Source organism: Malus sylvestris, chromosome 2 (genome assembly GCF_916048215.2).
Source record: "Malus sylvestris chromosome 2, drMalSylv7.2, whole genome shotgun sequence".
In the NCBI taxonomy this organism is placed as follows: Eukaryota; Viridiplantae; Streptophyta; class Magnoliopsida; order Rosales; family Rosaceae; genus Malus; species Malus sylvestris.
This window is the reverse complement of record NC_062261.1, coordinates 10,772,534-10,787,725: the sequence shown is the minus strand read 5'-3', so window position 1 is coordinate 10,787,725 and position 15,192 is coordinate 10,772,534. Positions and strand designations below refer to the sequence as shown.

General features: G+C 39.6%; 1 protein-coding gene across 1 annotated transcript; it reads right to left on the bottom strand.

Annotated features, from left to right (window-relative positions):
- Nucleotides 1-11,190: 11,190 nt before the first annotated feature.
- On the bottom strand, nucleotides 11,191-12,837 carry LOC126613839 (AAA-ATPase At2g18193-like). The gene has a single exon (XM_050281446.1). It carries the CDS (start codon nucleotides 12,764-12,766, stop codon nucleotides 11,333-11,335), a length of 1,434 nt encoding a protein of 477 aa, XP_050137403.1. The 5' UTR covers nucleotides 12,767-12,837; the 3' UTR covers nucleotides 11,191-11,332.
- Nucleotides 12,838-15,192: the final 2,355 nt, after the last annotated feature.

Here is a 15,192-nt window from a genome sequence, read left to right as displayed (position 1 = left end):
TGTGACACTTCCAATGATGAATTGTTGGAGCAAAGCTATACCTTGCTAACAAATTGACTGAAAGAACTATATTTGGTCTAGTACATTGAGCTAAATAGAATAAAACACATATTGCACTCAGATAGGGTACTTCTGGACCAAAGACCATTTCATCATCTTCTTTTGGACGAAATGGATCTTTCTTAATGTCCAAAGAACGAACAACCATTGTCGTGTTGAGTGGATAAGCCTTGTCCATGCCAAATTGCTTCAGGATTTTTTTCACTGTAAGCTAATTGATAGACCAAAATTCCATTAGCACAATGCTCGATCTGCAGGCCGTGACAATATTTTATTTTTCCAAGGTCTTTCATTTCAAATTTGCTTTTCAGATACTCAGTAGTTTTATTGAGCTTTTCAAGGGTTCCAACTAGGTTCATATCATTGACATAAACTGCCAATATAGCAAATCCAGAATTTGATTTCTTAATGAACACACAAAGGCAAATGACATTGTTGGTATATCATTCTTTGATCAAATACCCACTGAGACAATTATACCACATTCGTCCAGATTGCTTTAGCCTATATAATTATCGCCTTAATTTGATTGAGAGCATACCTCGTGGTTTGTTAGTCATTTCAGGCAACTTAAGTCCTTCTGGGACCTTCATATATATGTCAATATCTTATTTTTCATATAGATATGCGGTGATGACATCCATAAGTCGCATGTCAAGTTTTTCTGAAACCACCAAACTTATTAACTAACGGAACATAATTACGTCCATTACAAGAGAGTATGTCTCCTTATAATCAATTCCAGGTCTTTGTGAAAAACCTTGTGCAATGAGTCGTGCTTTATATCTTGCAATCTCGTTTTCTCATTGCGTTTTCTTGTGAATACCCATTTGTAACCTACGGCATTTACACCAGGCAGGGTTTGGACTACTGGTCCAAAAAATCTTTGCCTTTCCAAGGAATTTAATTCTGCTTGGGTTACATCTTTCCATTTAGGCCAATCTTGTCTCTGTTTGCGTTCAGCAACAAAGCGGGGCTCAATATCATCGCTTAATATGATTTCAGTGGCTACTGCTAATGTGAATATATCGTCGATGATTATTTCATTTCGATCCCACAATTTGTTAGTATATGCATAATTTATAAAGATTTCTTTGCTTTCATGTACTTCTATCTCTTCAGGAACATGTGTCTCATCAAGGATATTTTCTTTTTCTGAAAGTACAGAATCATGAATTGTGGATTTGTCATTCATTTTCTTTTCCTGAATGATTTCATTTGGATTCAGCTGTGCCCTCATATTTCTTTTTCGAGGGGTTGAATCTTTTGAACCTGGGGGTCTACCACACTTCAAGTGTGCGCCAGATGAATCATTCACTGCCACTTTATTTTGTCTAACAGGGACATCAATTCTTGCAGGTGCATTTGCAGCTGGTATATATGATTGTCACTTTCGTAACATCATTAAATGCATTTGGGATTTGATTAGCTATACTTTGAAGGTGAACGATCATTTTCACCTCATTTTCACATTGAGTGCTTTGTGGATTAAAATGAGATAAGGTGGGTACAACCCATGTCAGCTCTTACCGTTTTTCTGGAACGGTTTTTTCTCCCCCTAACGACGGGAATACTGTCTCATCAAAGTGACAATCCGTAAAACGAACTATAACATATCACCTATCAAGGGTTCCAAATATCTAATGATAGATGGTGAATCAAAACCCATACAAATTCTCAGTCTGCATTGATGTCCTATTTTAGTGTTTTGTGGCGGTGCAATAGGCACATAAACAGCACAACCAAAAACTTGTAAATGTGAAATGTTTCGCTGATGCCCAAACACGAGTTATTGATGAGTATTGGTGTTTGACTATAGGTCTCAATCGAACCAATGATGTAGCATGTAAGATTGAATGTCTTCATGCAGAGACTGACATTTTTGTTTTCATGAGCAGAGTGCGGGCTATTAATTGAAGTTGCTTGATAAATGCTTCTGCTAAACCATTTTGAGTATGAACATGAGGAACATGGTGTTTAACATCAATTACTAGTGTCATGCAGTAATCATCAAAGGTTTGAGACGTAAATTCACCAGCATTATCAAGTTGGATTGACTTAATATGGTAACCTGGGAAATGTGCTCGTAACTTAATTATCTGAGCAAGAAGTTTTGCAAAAGCTACATTTTGAGTAGACAAGAGGCAAACATATGACCATCGAGTAGATGCATCAACCAAAACCATAAAATATAGAAATGGTCCACAAGGTGGTTGAATTCTTTGCAAGAATGATAGGGATTCAGCATCAATCTTTAATTAAGATTGTCTAATTACCAACTTCTCTTGAGAACAAACCTTGCAACGGTTTTCATTTGACATAGCAATGTTTCTGCTCAATAATGGATGGCCATTAGAGTTGGTAATGATTCTATGCATCATGGTGGATCCTGGATGACCTAGATGGTCATGCCAAAGCATGTAAATTTTTTTGATCAATGAACTTCTTGTTCATGACCGTATGTGCTTCAATTGTCTTTATGTATGTATAATACAATCCACTCGATAAACCACACAACTTCTCCAATGTACGCTTCTGGGTATCATTGGAGGTAATGCATAGATATTCCATATTTTCTGCACTCTCCGTTTCAATGTTGTATCCATTCAAACGTATGTCTTTAAAACTCAACAAATTTTGAGTAGATCGAGTAGCGTACAATGCATTTTGTAAGGACAATATTGTTCCATTTGGTAACATGATCTGGACTTTTCCTAAGCCTTCAACTACATCTTATTGGCCTGATATTGTTGTTACCTTTCTTTTGTAAGCATCAAGCTTGAGAAATATTTTCGATCTTGAAGTATTATATGCGTGGTTGCGTTGTCTGCAAGAAAAATATCTCCGTCATACAGTTTATTCATAATAAAAGGAAATCGAAATGTCACTTTTATTGAATTGAAATGCGAGTTTTAAACTAGAAGTTCAAAATAATAAGAGTACATCAAACATAAATGATTCAATCGGGCCGATACACTTCATTCCCTCTTTCCACAATGAAGTATGAGACATCTAGGTGGGTTGTGTTCAATTGCCCTGATAAATCGAACACAAAATCAAGTATATCCATCAATTTAGCCTGGTCGAGGAAATTGGTTTCAACACTCTTCTCCTTGAGGGAGGCTTGATAAAGGTCCACCAGATGTTTTGAGGTACGAAAGGTACGTGCTCAGTGTCTATTGCCACACCTATGGCAAACCCCTTCAGGATTTCTAGGAGTGTTATTCATATGAGTTTTACCTTTGTGACGATTAGCATTCTTGAAGCTCGGGCCTGAATTATTCCTTGGACCCTAGTTGTAAAACTGGACACCATGATTCTTTCATTTCCCGTTCCACCAGCCTCGCTTGTGGTCACGTCTTCGTTTGTGATTATTGCCACGGAAGGATGCGGTGTTCACTTCGAGAGAAGCATCATTCACTTTTGGGAATAGTGCCGATCCAGTAAGTCGGGACTGATGATTTTTCATCAGAAGCTCATTGTTTTGTTCAACCACAAGGAGCACCGATATCAGTTGGTTATACTCAGTAAAGCCACGTTCACTATACTGCTGCTGTAGAAGCATGTTGGAGGCATGAAATGTGTTGAAAGTCTTTTCCAGCATATCTTCCTCAGTGATGGTCACCCCACAAAGCTTCATCTGGGAGCTAATTTTGAACATTGCAGAATTATACTCAGCCACCGACTTGAAATCCTGGATACTTAGGTGTGTCCACTCATAACGAGCTCTTGGAAGAATCACCGTTTTTCTGGTGATTGTATCTATTTCTCAATGCCTTCCAGAGGGCTAATGGATCTTCAACCGTTAGGTACTCGCTCTTCAGTTCATAAAGGTGGTGACGGATAAAGATTATGGCCTTCGCTCAATCTTAAGATGATGCACTGTTTTCCTCCTTGACGGTTTCTCCAAGATTCTCTGCCTCCAAATGGATCTTGGCATCCACTATCCAGGTAAGGTAGTTCTTCCTAGTAATATCCAGGGCAACGAATTCAAGCTTTGCCAAGTTCGCCATTTTCTTTTCTAAAAGAAAAAATTGAGATGTGTAAGAACTTGCAATAATATGTATTTTGTAGTGTTAGAACATCTAGTTCTTATACATTTTTCATTTTGATCTTCAGGCCAAAATGATAAGCACTCGAAACTTCAAGCTTGAGATTTACATGATTATTGAGGAGGGTGATTGTACCGCACCTCTCTCATTGAAAAGTCTAGCATAGAATGAGCGATTATACCGCACCACTCAAGTAGCAGGAAAATTTAAATATGCAGAGCATGATGGGCGATTATACCGCACCACCTACAAATTGTAGTAAAATTAAATCTGCAGTTCAAGATGGGCGATGATACCGCACCATCTTCGATCGTAGTAAAATTGATATAAATAAACACTGAGTTAGTAATCAGGAGCGATACCAAATAAGAAATCAAATATATAAGTAATTGTTATATTGAGAACTAGAAGCAAACATGGTGTTAGCAGTTCTTCGCGAGGGTACGTCAAGCATGTGAGGAAGAGGAGGAAGAAAAACAGGAAAATCCTTAAAGGAAGCATTTTCGGTGAAGGAAGATGAGAACTGGTTAAAGTTAGAGAGTCGTACTGATAACGTGTTATAAATAGGCAAAAGTTAGAGAGATAACCTTTGTTAGGGACATGAACGAAGAGGGTGCAAAATATCACACTATTTAGTTTCGTAACTATAACACAAAAAGATTGCAGGTAAAAATATGAAATGAGGGATACTGATATTATTGCTTTCAGTTCTTTTCCTTTTGCAGTGTCTAGTGTGATCACACACATAATGCTCTTTATATAGAGCAACATCCGTGACAAACCAAACAAACATAATGATTGCTCTTTTAAAAAGCATCACACAACTACTATTACCCTATTATTCTCAAGTCTCCCTTACTATAGACATTCATTCATCCTCACAATTTTACAACAATATGAGGCTTTATTTTAGTTTATGCTTGATATCTAACCATGATTGGATGAGCTACCCATATTATGTGTGTTTTTTCTGTCTTTGCCTGTGATCGTAAATTTGTTGGAGTTCATAACTTTATGTGCGAATTGGGGGAGTTGATATCTGCTTTTATATTTATTTAATCTAGTTATTAGACTAGACAAATAAAAGGAAAACTGAGGGACAAAATTAATAAAGATTGTATAGAGTGTACATAAATTACTCACTTTTTTTTAATAAAACCCTCGTGTATCCCATGAACTAAAGATTTTACCATACCACAAGGGTACACGCGGGCATTTTGCGCAACCAAGTCTACGAAGCTGCGGAGATTTATTTGTGCACGAAAATCAGCTCCAACGCTGCGAGTATCAGAGTTGGCAAGAACCCCAAGGAAAAGAACTTGACAATCCGACCAGAGAAAGGCAAGATGTTGGTCGATTTCTATGAAGGGATTGAGCTCAAATGATGTGATGTACACCGGTCTATATTCCATTTATAAATGCTTGGTCGTTCAGTATGCAGTGGACCATCTCGTCAAAAGAAACTCATTGGCTCTTTATGCATCGAAAAGAAATTTCTCTGAAGCCGCCGGAAACTATCCGTCTTTGGAATTTTTTGCACTGGTCTACACATCCAATTTAATTAGACACCATATGTCATGTATAGTGGAGAGAGCATTGATATGACAAAAAAGGCCGAATTCTTTGACTGGCACAAGTCATTCTGTTGACCAAAGACGGCAAAATAGACCCTAAAATAATCTGTGTCGTTCAAGTTACGCAAGCCATTACATCAGATTCAGAGTTTTCGAATCCAACGAGTCCCTGCCGTTGTCGTCAGCATTGTCATCACCATCCGTTTTCTGCATTGCTGCCATAGAAATTTGTAATGAGAATAATTTATGTGTATTTCATTGTGCAAAGTCTTACAACATATATACAGTTTACATATGATACGATCCACTATTCTAGGACCTATTCTAGGTAAGTTGTTTTAATGACAGCAATTACAGGATGTAATCAAATCAGTTGTGATTCTTTCCTTCAATACTCCCCCTCAAGTTAGAGTGGATATTGATCACTCCTAACTTGTCTAGCAACGTTGAAAACTGATTTGAACTCAGGGGCTTTGTAAAAATGTCTGCTGGTTGTTCCTTGGTTCTTATATGTTCTGTTTGAATCAATCCTTTTTGCACTTTCTCTCTTACAACATGGCAGTCTATTTCTATATGCTTGGTCCTTTCATGGAACACAGGATTAGATGCTATGTGTAGTGCAGCCTTGTTATCGTAGAACAACTTGACTGGCTGCAAATGTTGAACATTCAAGTCTTTCAAAATGTATTGCAACCATGTTATCTCACAACAAGCAGTGGCCATAGAACGATACTCAGCTTCTGCACTCGAACGTGAGACCGTACTCTGTTTCTTTGTTTTCCATGAAATGGGAGCATGTCCAAGGAAGATGCAATAACCCGTTATTGACCTTCTAGTGTCTTTGCAACGCGCCCAATCCGCATCACAATATGCTCTTAATTTCAATGACCCTTTTGAAGGTAGGAAAATGCCCTGACCTGGCGTCTGCTTGAGGTATCTCAACACCTTGTGAGCGGCATCTAAGTGAGGTTGTCTTGGTTTATCCATGAACTGACTAAGTTTATGAACTGCATACACGAGGTCCGGTCTTGTGATTGTCAGATAAATGAGGCGTCCAACAAGCCTTCGATATTGAGATGCGTCTTATAACAATCTTCCACCTTCTTGTGTCAGGGTTATATTTTGATCAACTGGAAAACGTGAAGGTTTTGCACCAAGGAATCATGTGTCTTCAAGTATTTCCAATGCATACTTTCTTTGACTTAATGCAATGCCATGCTTGGACCTCACTACTTCCAACCCAAGAAAATATTTCAACTGTCCCATATCCTTCAGTTTGAAGTGGCTTGATAGAAAGCTTTTGGTCCTCATAATATCATCTAAACTGTTGCCTACGAGAATTACATCGTCCACATAAACCAATAAAACTGTAAAGATACCTTGATGGCTTCGGACGAACATGGAATAATCAGACCATGATTGTTTGAAACCGGCTGACTTGAGGGCTGAGGAAAGCTTCAAAAACCATTGCTGGGAGGCTTGCTTCAAGCCGTATGATGATTTGTGTAACTTACAGACCTTATTCTCCCATTTGCGTTCGAAGCCAGGAGGAAGTTGCATGTACACATCTTCATGGAGGTCTCCATTGAGGAACACATTATTCACATCGAGTTGGTGTAGATGCCAATTTTGTTAAGCTGCGATATTGAGCAAGACTCGTGTCACATCCTGGCCCGGGGCGGACCACTTCTCGGACCCACTCCACCACCGTAGCACGATATTTTCCGTTTTGGGCCCTGACCACGCCATCACGGTTTTGTTTCTGGGAACTCACACGAGAACTTCCCAGTGGGTCACCCATCATGGGAAGAGTTCCGATGGAACCCGAAGCCAGTGAGCTCCCAAAAGGCCTCGTGCTAGGTAGGGATGGGAATATACATTTAAGGATCACTCCCCTGGGCGATGTGGGATGTCACAATCCACCCCCCTTAGGGGCCCGACGTCCTCGTCGGCACACCACGGCCAGGGTTAGGCTCTGATACCAAATTGTCACATCCCGGCCCGGGGCGGACCACTTTCCGGGCCCACTCAACCATCGTAGCACGATATTGTTCGCTTTGGGCCCCGACCACGCCCTCACGGTTTTGTTTCTGGGAACTCACACGAGAACTTCCCAGTAGGTCACCCATCATGTGAGTGCTCTCGTGCGCTACTTGCTTAACTTCAGAGTTCCGATGGAACCCGAAGCCAGTGAGCTGCCAAAAGGCCTCATGCTAGGTAAGGATGGGAATATACATTTAAGGATCACTCCCCTGTGCGATGTGGGATGTCACAACTCGAACGGTGGTGAGCTTAGCAACTGGCGCAAACGTTTCCCTATAATCAAGGCCTTCCACTTGGCTGTAACCCTTGGCCACTAACCGGGCCTTATAGCGTTCAATGGTTCCATCGGGGTTGTACTTGATTTTGTACACACATTTACAACCGATTGGTCGTTTGTGAGTCGGTAGTGGAACTAGGCTCCATGTTTTGTTAGCTTGCAGTGCTTGAACCTCGAGCCGCATCGCTTCTCTCCACTTTGAGTCTTTAAAGGCCTGATAAAAAGATGTAGGTTCTCTTTGCATGGTAATATTAGTAGTAAAGGTTCGATGAGGAGAAGAAAGATTGGCATAAGAAAGAACATGTGAGAGACTATGAGCCGTACCAGGAGTTGTGACCGCATTCGAAAAAGACGACGGAGCGAGACATGAGGGGAGGGCCGCATCAATGTGAAAGTCCTGCAATGCGGTAGGGAGCTTTGTAGCACGAGAAGACTTGCGTGGTGGTGGTGGAGATTGTTCTAGAGTCAAAGGTGATTGAATGTGATCAAAGGAGATTGGGTCCAAGTTAGGAAGGGTGATATTAGAGGATACGGGTTCTGTAGATGAGAGAGATGTGGAAGGAGAATGATTATGATGATGCTCAACGGAAGACGAGGGATTGTGAGAGATTGGAGGTGGAGAGTGATGTGTGGGACTTGAAGAAGGAATTGTAGGAATTGAAGGATTATCATAATGGGCCAGACGAGTTAGAGAAGGGAACAAATTAGTATTTTGGGGTGGAAAAGATTCCGAATTTTTCTGGAAAGGGAAGACATTCTCAAAGAAAACCACATCCCTTGAAACTAGGGATTTCTTAGTTGTCAAGTTATAAACTTTATACCCCTTTTGACCGTGTGGATAACCAAGGAAAATGCACTCCGTTGATATATGATCAAACTTACTAGGGCGAGTGGGATGTGTGGATACAAAGCATTGACAACCAAAGACTCTTAAATGAGAATAACTGGGTTCCTTATGGAAAAGTTTTTCAAAAGGTGTTTTTCCCTGAAGGATTGGAGTTGGTGTTCGATTAATCAAGTAAGCCACTGTAAGTATGGCATCCCCCCAAAAAGGTTTTGGCAAATTGGCTTGGAAAAGAAGGGCCCTGGCCATGTTGAGCAAGTGGCGATGTTTGCGTTCAGCAACACCATTTTGTTGTGGTGTGTTGACACAGCTAGTTTGGTGGATAATGCCTTGAGAAGAATAAAACTGGGGAATCTTAAACTCCGGACCGTTGTCACTGCTAACGACCTTAACATTTTTACCAAACTGAGTTGCAACCAAATGAATAATGGGTGAGGAGAGTGCGTGCTTCAGACTTGTGTTTCATCAAATACACCCAAGTGCTTCGTGAATGGTCATCAACAATTGTTAGGAAATATTGTGCACCAGAAAAAGTTGGAACATGATAACCTCCCCAAATATCAATGTGAATTAAATCAAAGCAAGATGCACTACGAGTAGTACTTAATGGAAACGGTTGTCTAGTAAGTTTGGTTAAAAGACAAACAAAACAAGAGCTTAAATCACAAGCTTTATTTGCAAGAAATGAAAATAATGAAGATGCTTTATTTGAAGGATGCCCAAGTCGTTCATGCCATAAACTGTCCGAGTTGGTGTGTACCACATTGCATGTTCCTTTCTTTGGTAGATTGAGTCGGTAGAGTCCTTCCCTCTCAGTTCCTGTCCCAATCATCTTCCCCGATTGTAGGTCCTGTACGACACAAATTTGTCTTAGAAATATGGTAATATGGAAAGAGTCGAACGCTAGTTTGCTCACAGAAATCAAGTTAAGGTAAAACAAGGGTACACATAGAACGGTATGAAGAACAAAATGTGGAGAGAAGGCTATGGTGCCAACATGAGTAATATGTGCTGTGGTACTGTTGGGAAGTTTGACCCAACGATTAGAGATTGTCTTAAATGAGGTAAGCAAGCTGGGATTACAAGCAATATGATCGCTTGCACCACTATCTAATATCCATATTGGCTCTTTACTATTTTGTGCACCTGAACAAAGTTTACCTAAAAGCTCTTCATAATTGGGAATGTTACCGACCAAATTGGCTGAAGCAGCCTTCGTTTTGGTTAGGAGCTGATTGAGAAGTTGATGACACTCTTCTCGTGAAAAAGGGAACTCACTCACAGCTTCCTTTTGATCATCTTGAGGAGCTACATAATTTTCTTTTGATCTTGCTTTGCCACTTTCAGTAGCATTCTTCCTCATTCGACAGTAGTCATATGTATGTCCCTTCCCGTTGCAATATGTGCATTTATGATGAGCTCTGCAGTTCTTTGTGTTGTGGTTGGTCATGTTGCATTTTTCACAGAATTTTGCTTCTCCTTCTATAGACTTGAAATCACGAGTCACTTTCTTTACTACAAAAGCAAAAGATTCTTGTGGTGCCATGGACTTGCCAGCAGTAGTTTCTGCCTACTTCTCTTGGCGTAGTACCATCGCATAGGCTTTGTTCAGGTTCGGAAGTGGATCGAACCTTATGATGTTGCTGCGGGTCTGTGCAAAATTCTCATTACGTCCTATAAGGAATTTCATGGTCTTTTGCGTCTCCATAAACTTCTTAACTTCAGCTGCTGCTTCACAGGTACAAGTAGGAAAAGAACAGAGAGCATCCTTTTCATCCCATAGGCTTTTGAGTTTTGTGAAGAAGGAAGTGACTGAGTTTGTGCCCTGCTCACATTCATGTATGGCGTTCTCTATATGGAACAACGAAACCGTATTAGTGTGAGAGAATCTCTCTTGCAACTCTAACCACATACCTCTAGCATCCTTGCAATGGATAACACTGCTTGAGATGTTTTTTGACATGGCTCCTAGCAACCAGGTTTTGACAAGGACGTTGCATCGGTCCCATTGCAGTTGTTCATCAGGATTGTGAGTCGGCCTTTTTAGGGTTCCATCAATAAAACCCTTCTTGTTTTTTATGGTGAGCGCCATGTTCATTGACTGCACCCACGTTCTATAATTGTCTTCCATCAGTGGTTGTGAAACAAGGACCGCACCTGGTTGGTCCGAGTGATGGAGGAAAAGAGGATGATTGGAATTCTCCCATGATTCTGAGGTCTTGGAAGAGTTTGAGCCCTTTCCGGGTTCAATGAGTCTCTGCTCTTCGTCACCAGTCATGAGGTATTCGTTTGTATGAATTTCTAGGTTCTCAAGAGCGATGGCTCGATACCATATAGAAATTTGTAATGAGAATAATTTATGTGTATTGCATTGTGCAAAGTCTTACAGCATATATACAGTTTACATATGATACGATCCACTATTCTAGGACCTATTCTAGGTAAGTTGTTTTAATGACAGCAATTACAGGATGTAATCAAATCAGTTGTGATTCTTTCCTTCAATAGCTGCTTCCTGATCTTTAATTTGGTTACTTTCTTCCTCCTTTTTCCGCTGCCTCTCGGCCTTATTACATCTGAGGAAATCGACAAGTCCTTCGAGCACCACATCAACGTCATCGCTCTTCATGAGCTCCTCAGCAACCTCTGCAGGGATCACCTCCGCGCTCTCTATCAACCCTTCAATTTCCCCACAAAGCCTATGAGGGTTTTCGTCACCAATGCCAAGGTAGTTCGACGCCAAGACCTTGAATCCACTTGCCATGCAGTAAGACAAGTGAATGTGCACGTCCATTCGTCCCGGACGCAACAATGCAGGGTCTAATCGATCCTTGTGGTTGGTAGTGAACACAATAATTCTCTCGTCACCGCAGCTCGACCACAAACCATCAATAAAGTTCAATAGGCCCGAAAGCGTCAATTTGGTTTTAGAAGCTTGCTGCTGCTCCTCTGATTCACGATTTTCGACATCAATGCTGGAATCAATGTCCTCAATTGTCAAAATCGAACGGTTTGTAGTAGACAACAATATCCTCTTCAATTCCGAGTCGCTGTAAATGCTAGAAAGCTCCAAATCATATATGTTAAAATGGAGATAATTTGCCATGGCCGCGATCAAACTAGATTTTCCGGTGCCGGGAGGACCGTACAACAAGTAGCCTCTTTTCCAAGCCTTCCCCACCTTCTTATAGAACTCCCTCCGCCTTACAAACCTGTCCAAATCATTTTTAATCATTGTCTTAAGCTTGGGGTCCATCGCCATTGTTTCAAACGTAGCCGGGTGCTCCAGACTTATCGAACCCCAGTCCCCCTTGTCATCATCATTGTAGTGCGAATATGAATTTCGTGTATAAATTTTCACAACTTTGTCTTGTTCTTTAATTGCATTGGCTCGATCAAGCACGTAAGGCAAGTAGGATATGACGACTTTGTCCTTGTGCCTCTTGTGGAATATTAGCTCGAACTGACGCTTTTGATCACCACCAAAGTTATTGTTGGATTCAATGCAGACGTAACGCCATTTTAGAACAATGTTATCGAAGGTATCGATGACTTCTTGGCCTTTTTCAATGGCAAGGCTGATGATTTTCTGTCGAGGTGTTTTGCTGACCCGAAGACGTTCGTTTGAGGGACTGATCTTGGTTTGGAGGTAGACATCCGCGGCCTCATAGACTTCGTTTCTTGTCATGCCAGCGTTCTCGTCAATAACGAGAGTTAGGTCATGGGAAGCCGAGAGAGGGCTGAATAGACGAAGAAGGACAGATTCTATGTACGCCCGGACCCTGTCGGGTACAAGGTTCATGAGTTCGTTGGCCGCGGTGCGGACCAACATCATGAATGCAGCGAAGGAGGCATAGGCTGAGAACAAGGAGGACGCGTTTGTTGGCATTTCTTTGAGATTGAGAGAAGAAAACATTGTGTATTTTTCAAGATGTGCAGAAACATGAAGTAATGAGGCGTTTTAATTTCAATTTTTTTGCTTAGTTTCGAAGCAATTTAGACACGGTTTTCTACTTGCTTAGTCTCTTCTGATTATTCGGACGCGGTTTATATATATATATATATATATATATATATATATATATATATATATATACACACACACACATACTAGTCAATTATCTGTTATAAAAATATTATATCATGTTTTTTAGTATATCAATATTTTTATATTAGGGGATGGAGAATTCGATTAAGCCACACAATGAGCAGCTTAATTTAGTATTGAATTCGTAATCCATGAGATTCGAACCTAAAACCTTTCATTTTTAAGTAAAGAATAATACCACAAGACTGTAGTACTCAGTGACATTATTTTTTTTAAATAACGAAAACTTTTTTTTTTAAATTAAAAAAAATGTGCGTGGAAGAAGGGGAGGGGTTGATGTGGGAGACCTGGCGTTAAAGAAAACCTTCGCAATTTTTTTTATTTAATTTTTAAATAGATGTAGTATGTTTAAATGGCTGTGATGTGAGGTTTGTATAAATAAAAAAAGCAAAATTTGTGTTGTATGTAATCACAAAATTGCCCATGCTTTTTGTTTTTGTTCAATTTTGATGAGAGGTTTAGAATGGTGATTTTATGAAGTTTTGGTTGACAAAGAGAGTTCTATTACCATATAGTTTAAAATAAAGTTTTGGTTGACAAAGAGAGTTCTATTAACATGTAGTTTAGAATGGTAATTTTATGAAGTTTTGGTTGACAAAAAAAGTTTTATTAACATGTAGTTTAGATATTAAAGAAGGGTTATGATACGAGATACATGTTTTTGACATATATTTTGACACATGCTTTTATGGCTCTCATTTCGTAATTTTTTTCCAGGATCCAAACCCGTCTATATTTCAATTCATTCACAGGTCATTCTTGTAAAAAATTAGACAAATCTAGCTCTATTGAGACATTCATTAGTAGTAAAAGAAAATGGAAAAATACGGTTCTAAAGAAACACTAAATTTTGTCCAACAGTCATATAGCTTCAGATTCGGGTATTTTTGGTAGACAAATATGATCTTTGAGAGATAGACCGTTAGATCATTGAAATGCATTACGAAGTGAACCCCATAAAAATTGTGTGTCAAAATGTGTGCCCAAAATGTATATCTCAGGATCCTAACCCATTAAAGAAAGGGAACTTTAACGAAAAGCACCCGGTACTGTTCACTTTAACAAAAAACCACATTTTTACACTAAAAAGTCAATCATGGTACTATTCACTTTACCCTTTATTTTGTCCTTATCATTAAAACTCAAAGTTTTCAAGCTCTTTTCATTAGTTTTCCATTAAAGAAATGATAAACACAAACATACTTTTTTTTTTATACACACCCATGTTTAATCATGTCTATTTTTTCTATTCGTGTGAGGCTAAAAGAGCGTGTGATAATTTATTGCCTGTATATAGTAATGTATATGAATCATGGGTAGAATATGTGAGCTTGATACGTGTCATGGTTGAAGTGTGAATGTGTTTGGACCCGATTTTACACTATCGGCTCGAGTAATTGAGGCCGTTGAATGAGCAAAATTCTAGACCGTCGGATGACTTTGAATATTAAGAGGCCATGATTTTGTACGTACTCGGCCCAAATACTTAAAGTCGTTGGATGAAGGAGGTCATAATTGATATTACCATTTTATTAGGAATTTATTAAAAATGGGAATTATCTTAACGTGAGAGTCAAATAAATGAAAGTAGTAACAATTGTACAAGGACTCTGTGTGGTTACACATTGTGCAACTTGGTTGGTTCACGTCCTGATCAACACGGAAAAGTGCTACTTATCAGAATCTAAGGATAAGACAACATGCAGAAATGGGAGATGTGATTAGGTTGAATTTTTTGATAATGCATGGTTTGCATTTAATTGGAAAGAAAGATGGGATAAAACAAGTAAACATTGATGCAATTAAATTGCAAGTTGCGTTGCATGCATGGATGTATCTAAGCAAAAATAAAGGAGATGCCGCACACTTCTGTTACAGCTCGTCCTAGAGAAGTATATTATTTAATTATCGACGGCGTGAAATTACCTAAATACCCTTGGACGTTGAGAATTATTATGGAGTGTTGTGGTTTTGACTTAAGGTTGTGGACCTATTAGTTCTATTCCTTTATTATTGGACCCAATTAGAACTAAGTGTTCTCTTAGTTTTGATTGGTGGCTTTTGGACCACACACCCATTTACCCTCTATCTCTCTCCTTCCCGTGCTTTCTCTCTCAGACTCATTCTCTCTCTCTCTTCGAACTCGTACGGACACACACAAAAAAACCCAAAACAACACAGATCGAAGGTTCTGAGGTCTCCAATGTGCTCCTAGGATCCTTACGAGTCGAGTG

Coding starts and splice junctions, on each gene's coding strand:
- LOC126613839 (XM_050281446.1), bottom strand. CDS start 12,766: ATGTTTTCTTCTCTCAATCTCAAAGAAATGCCAACAAACGCGTCCTCC.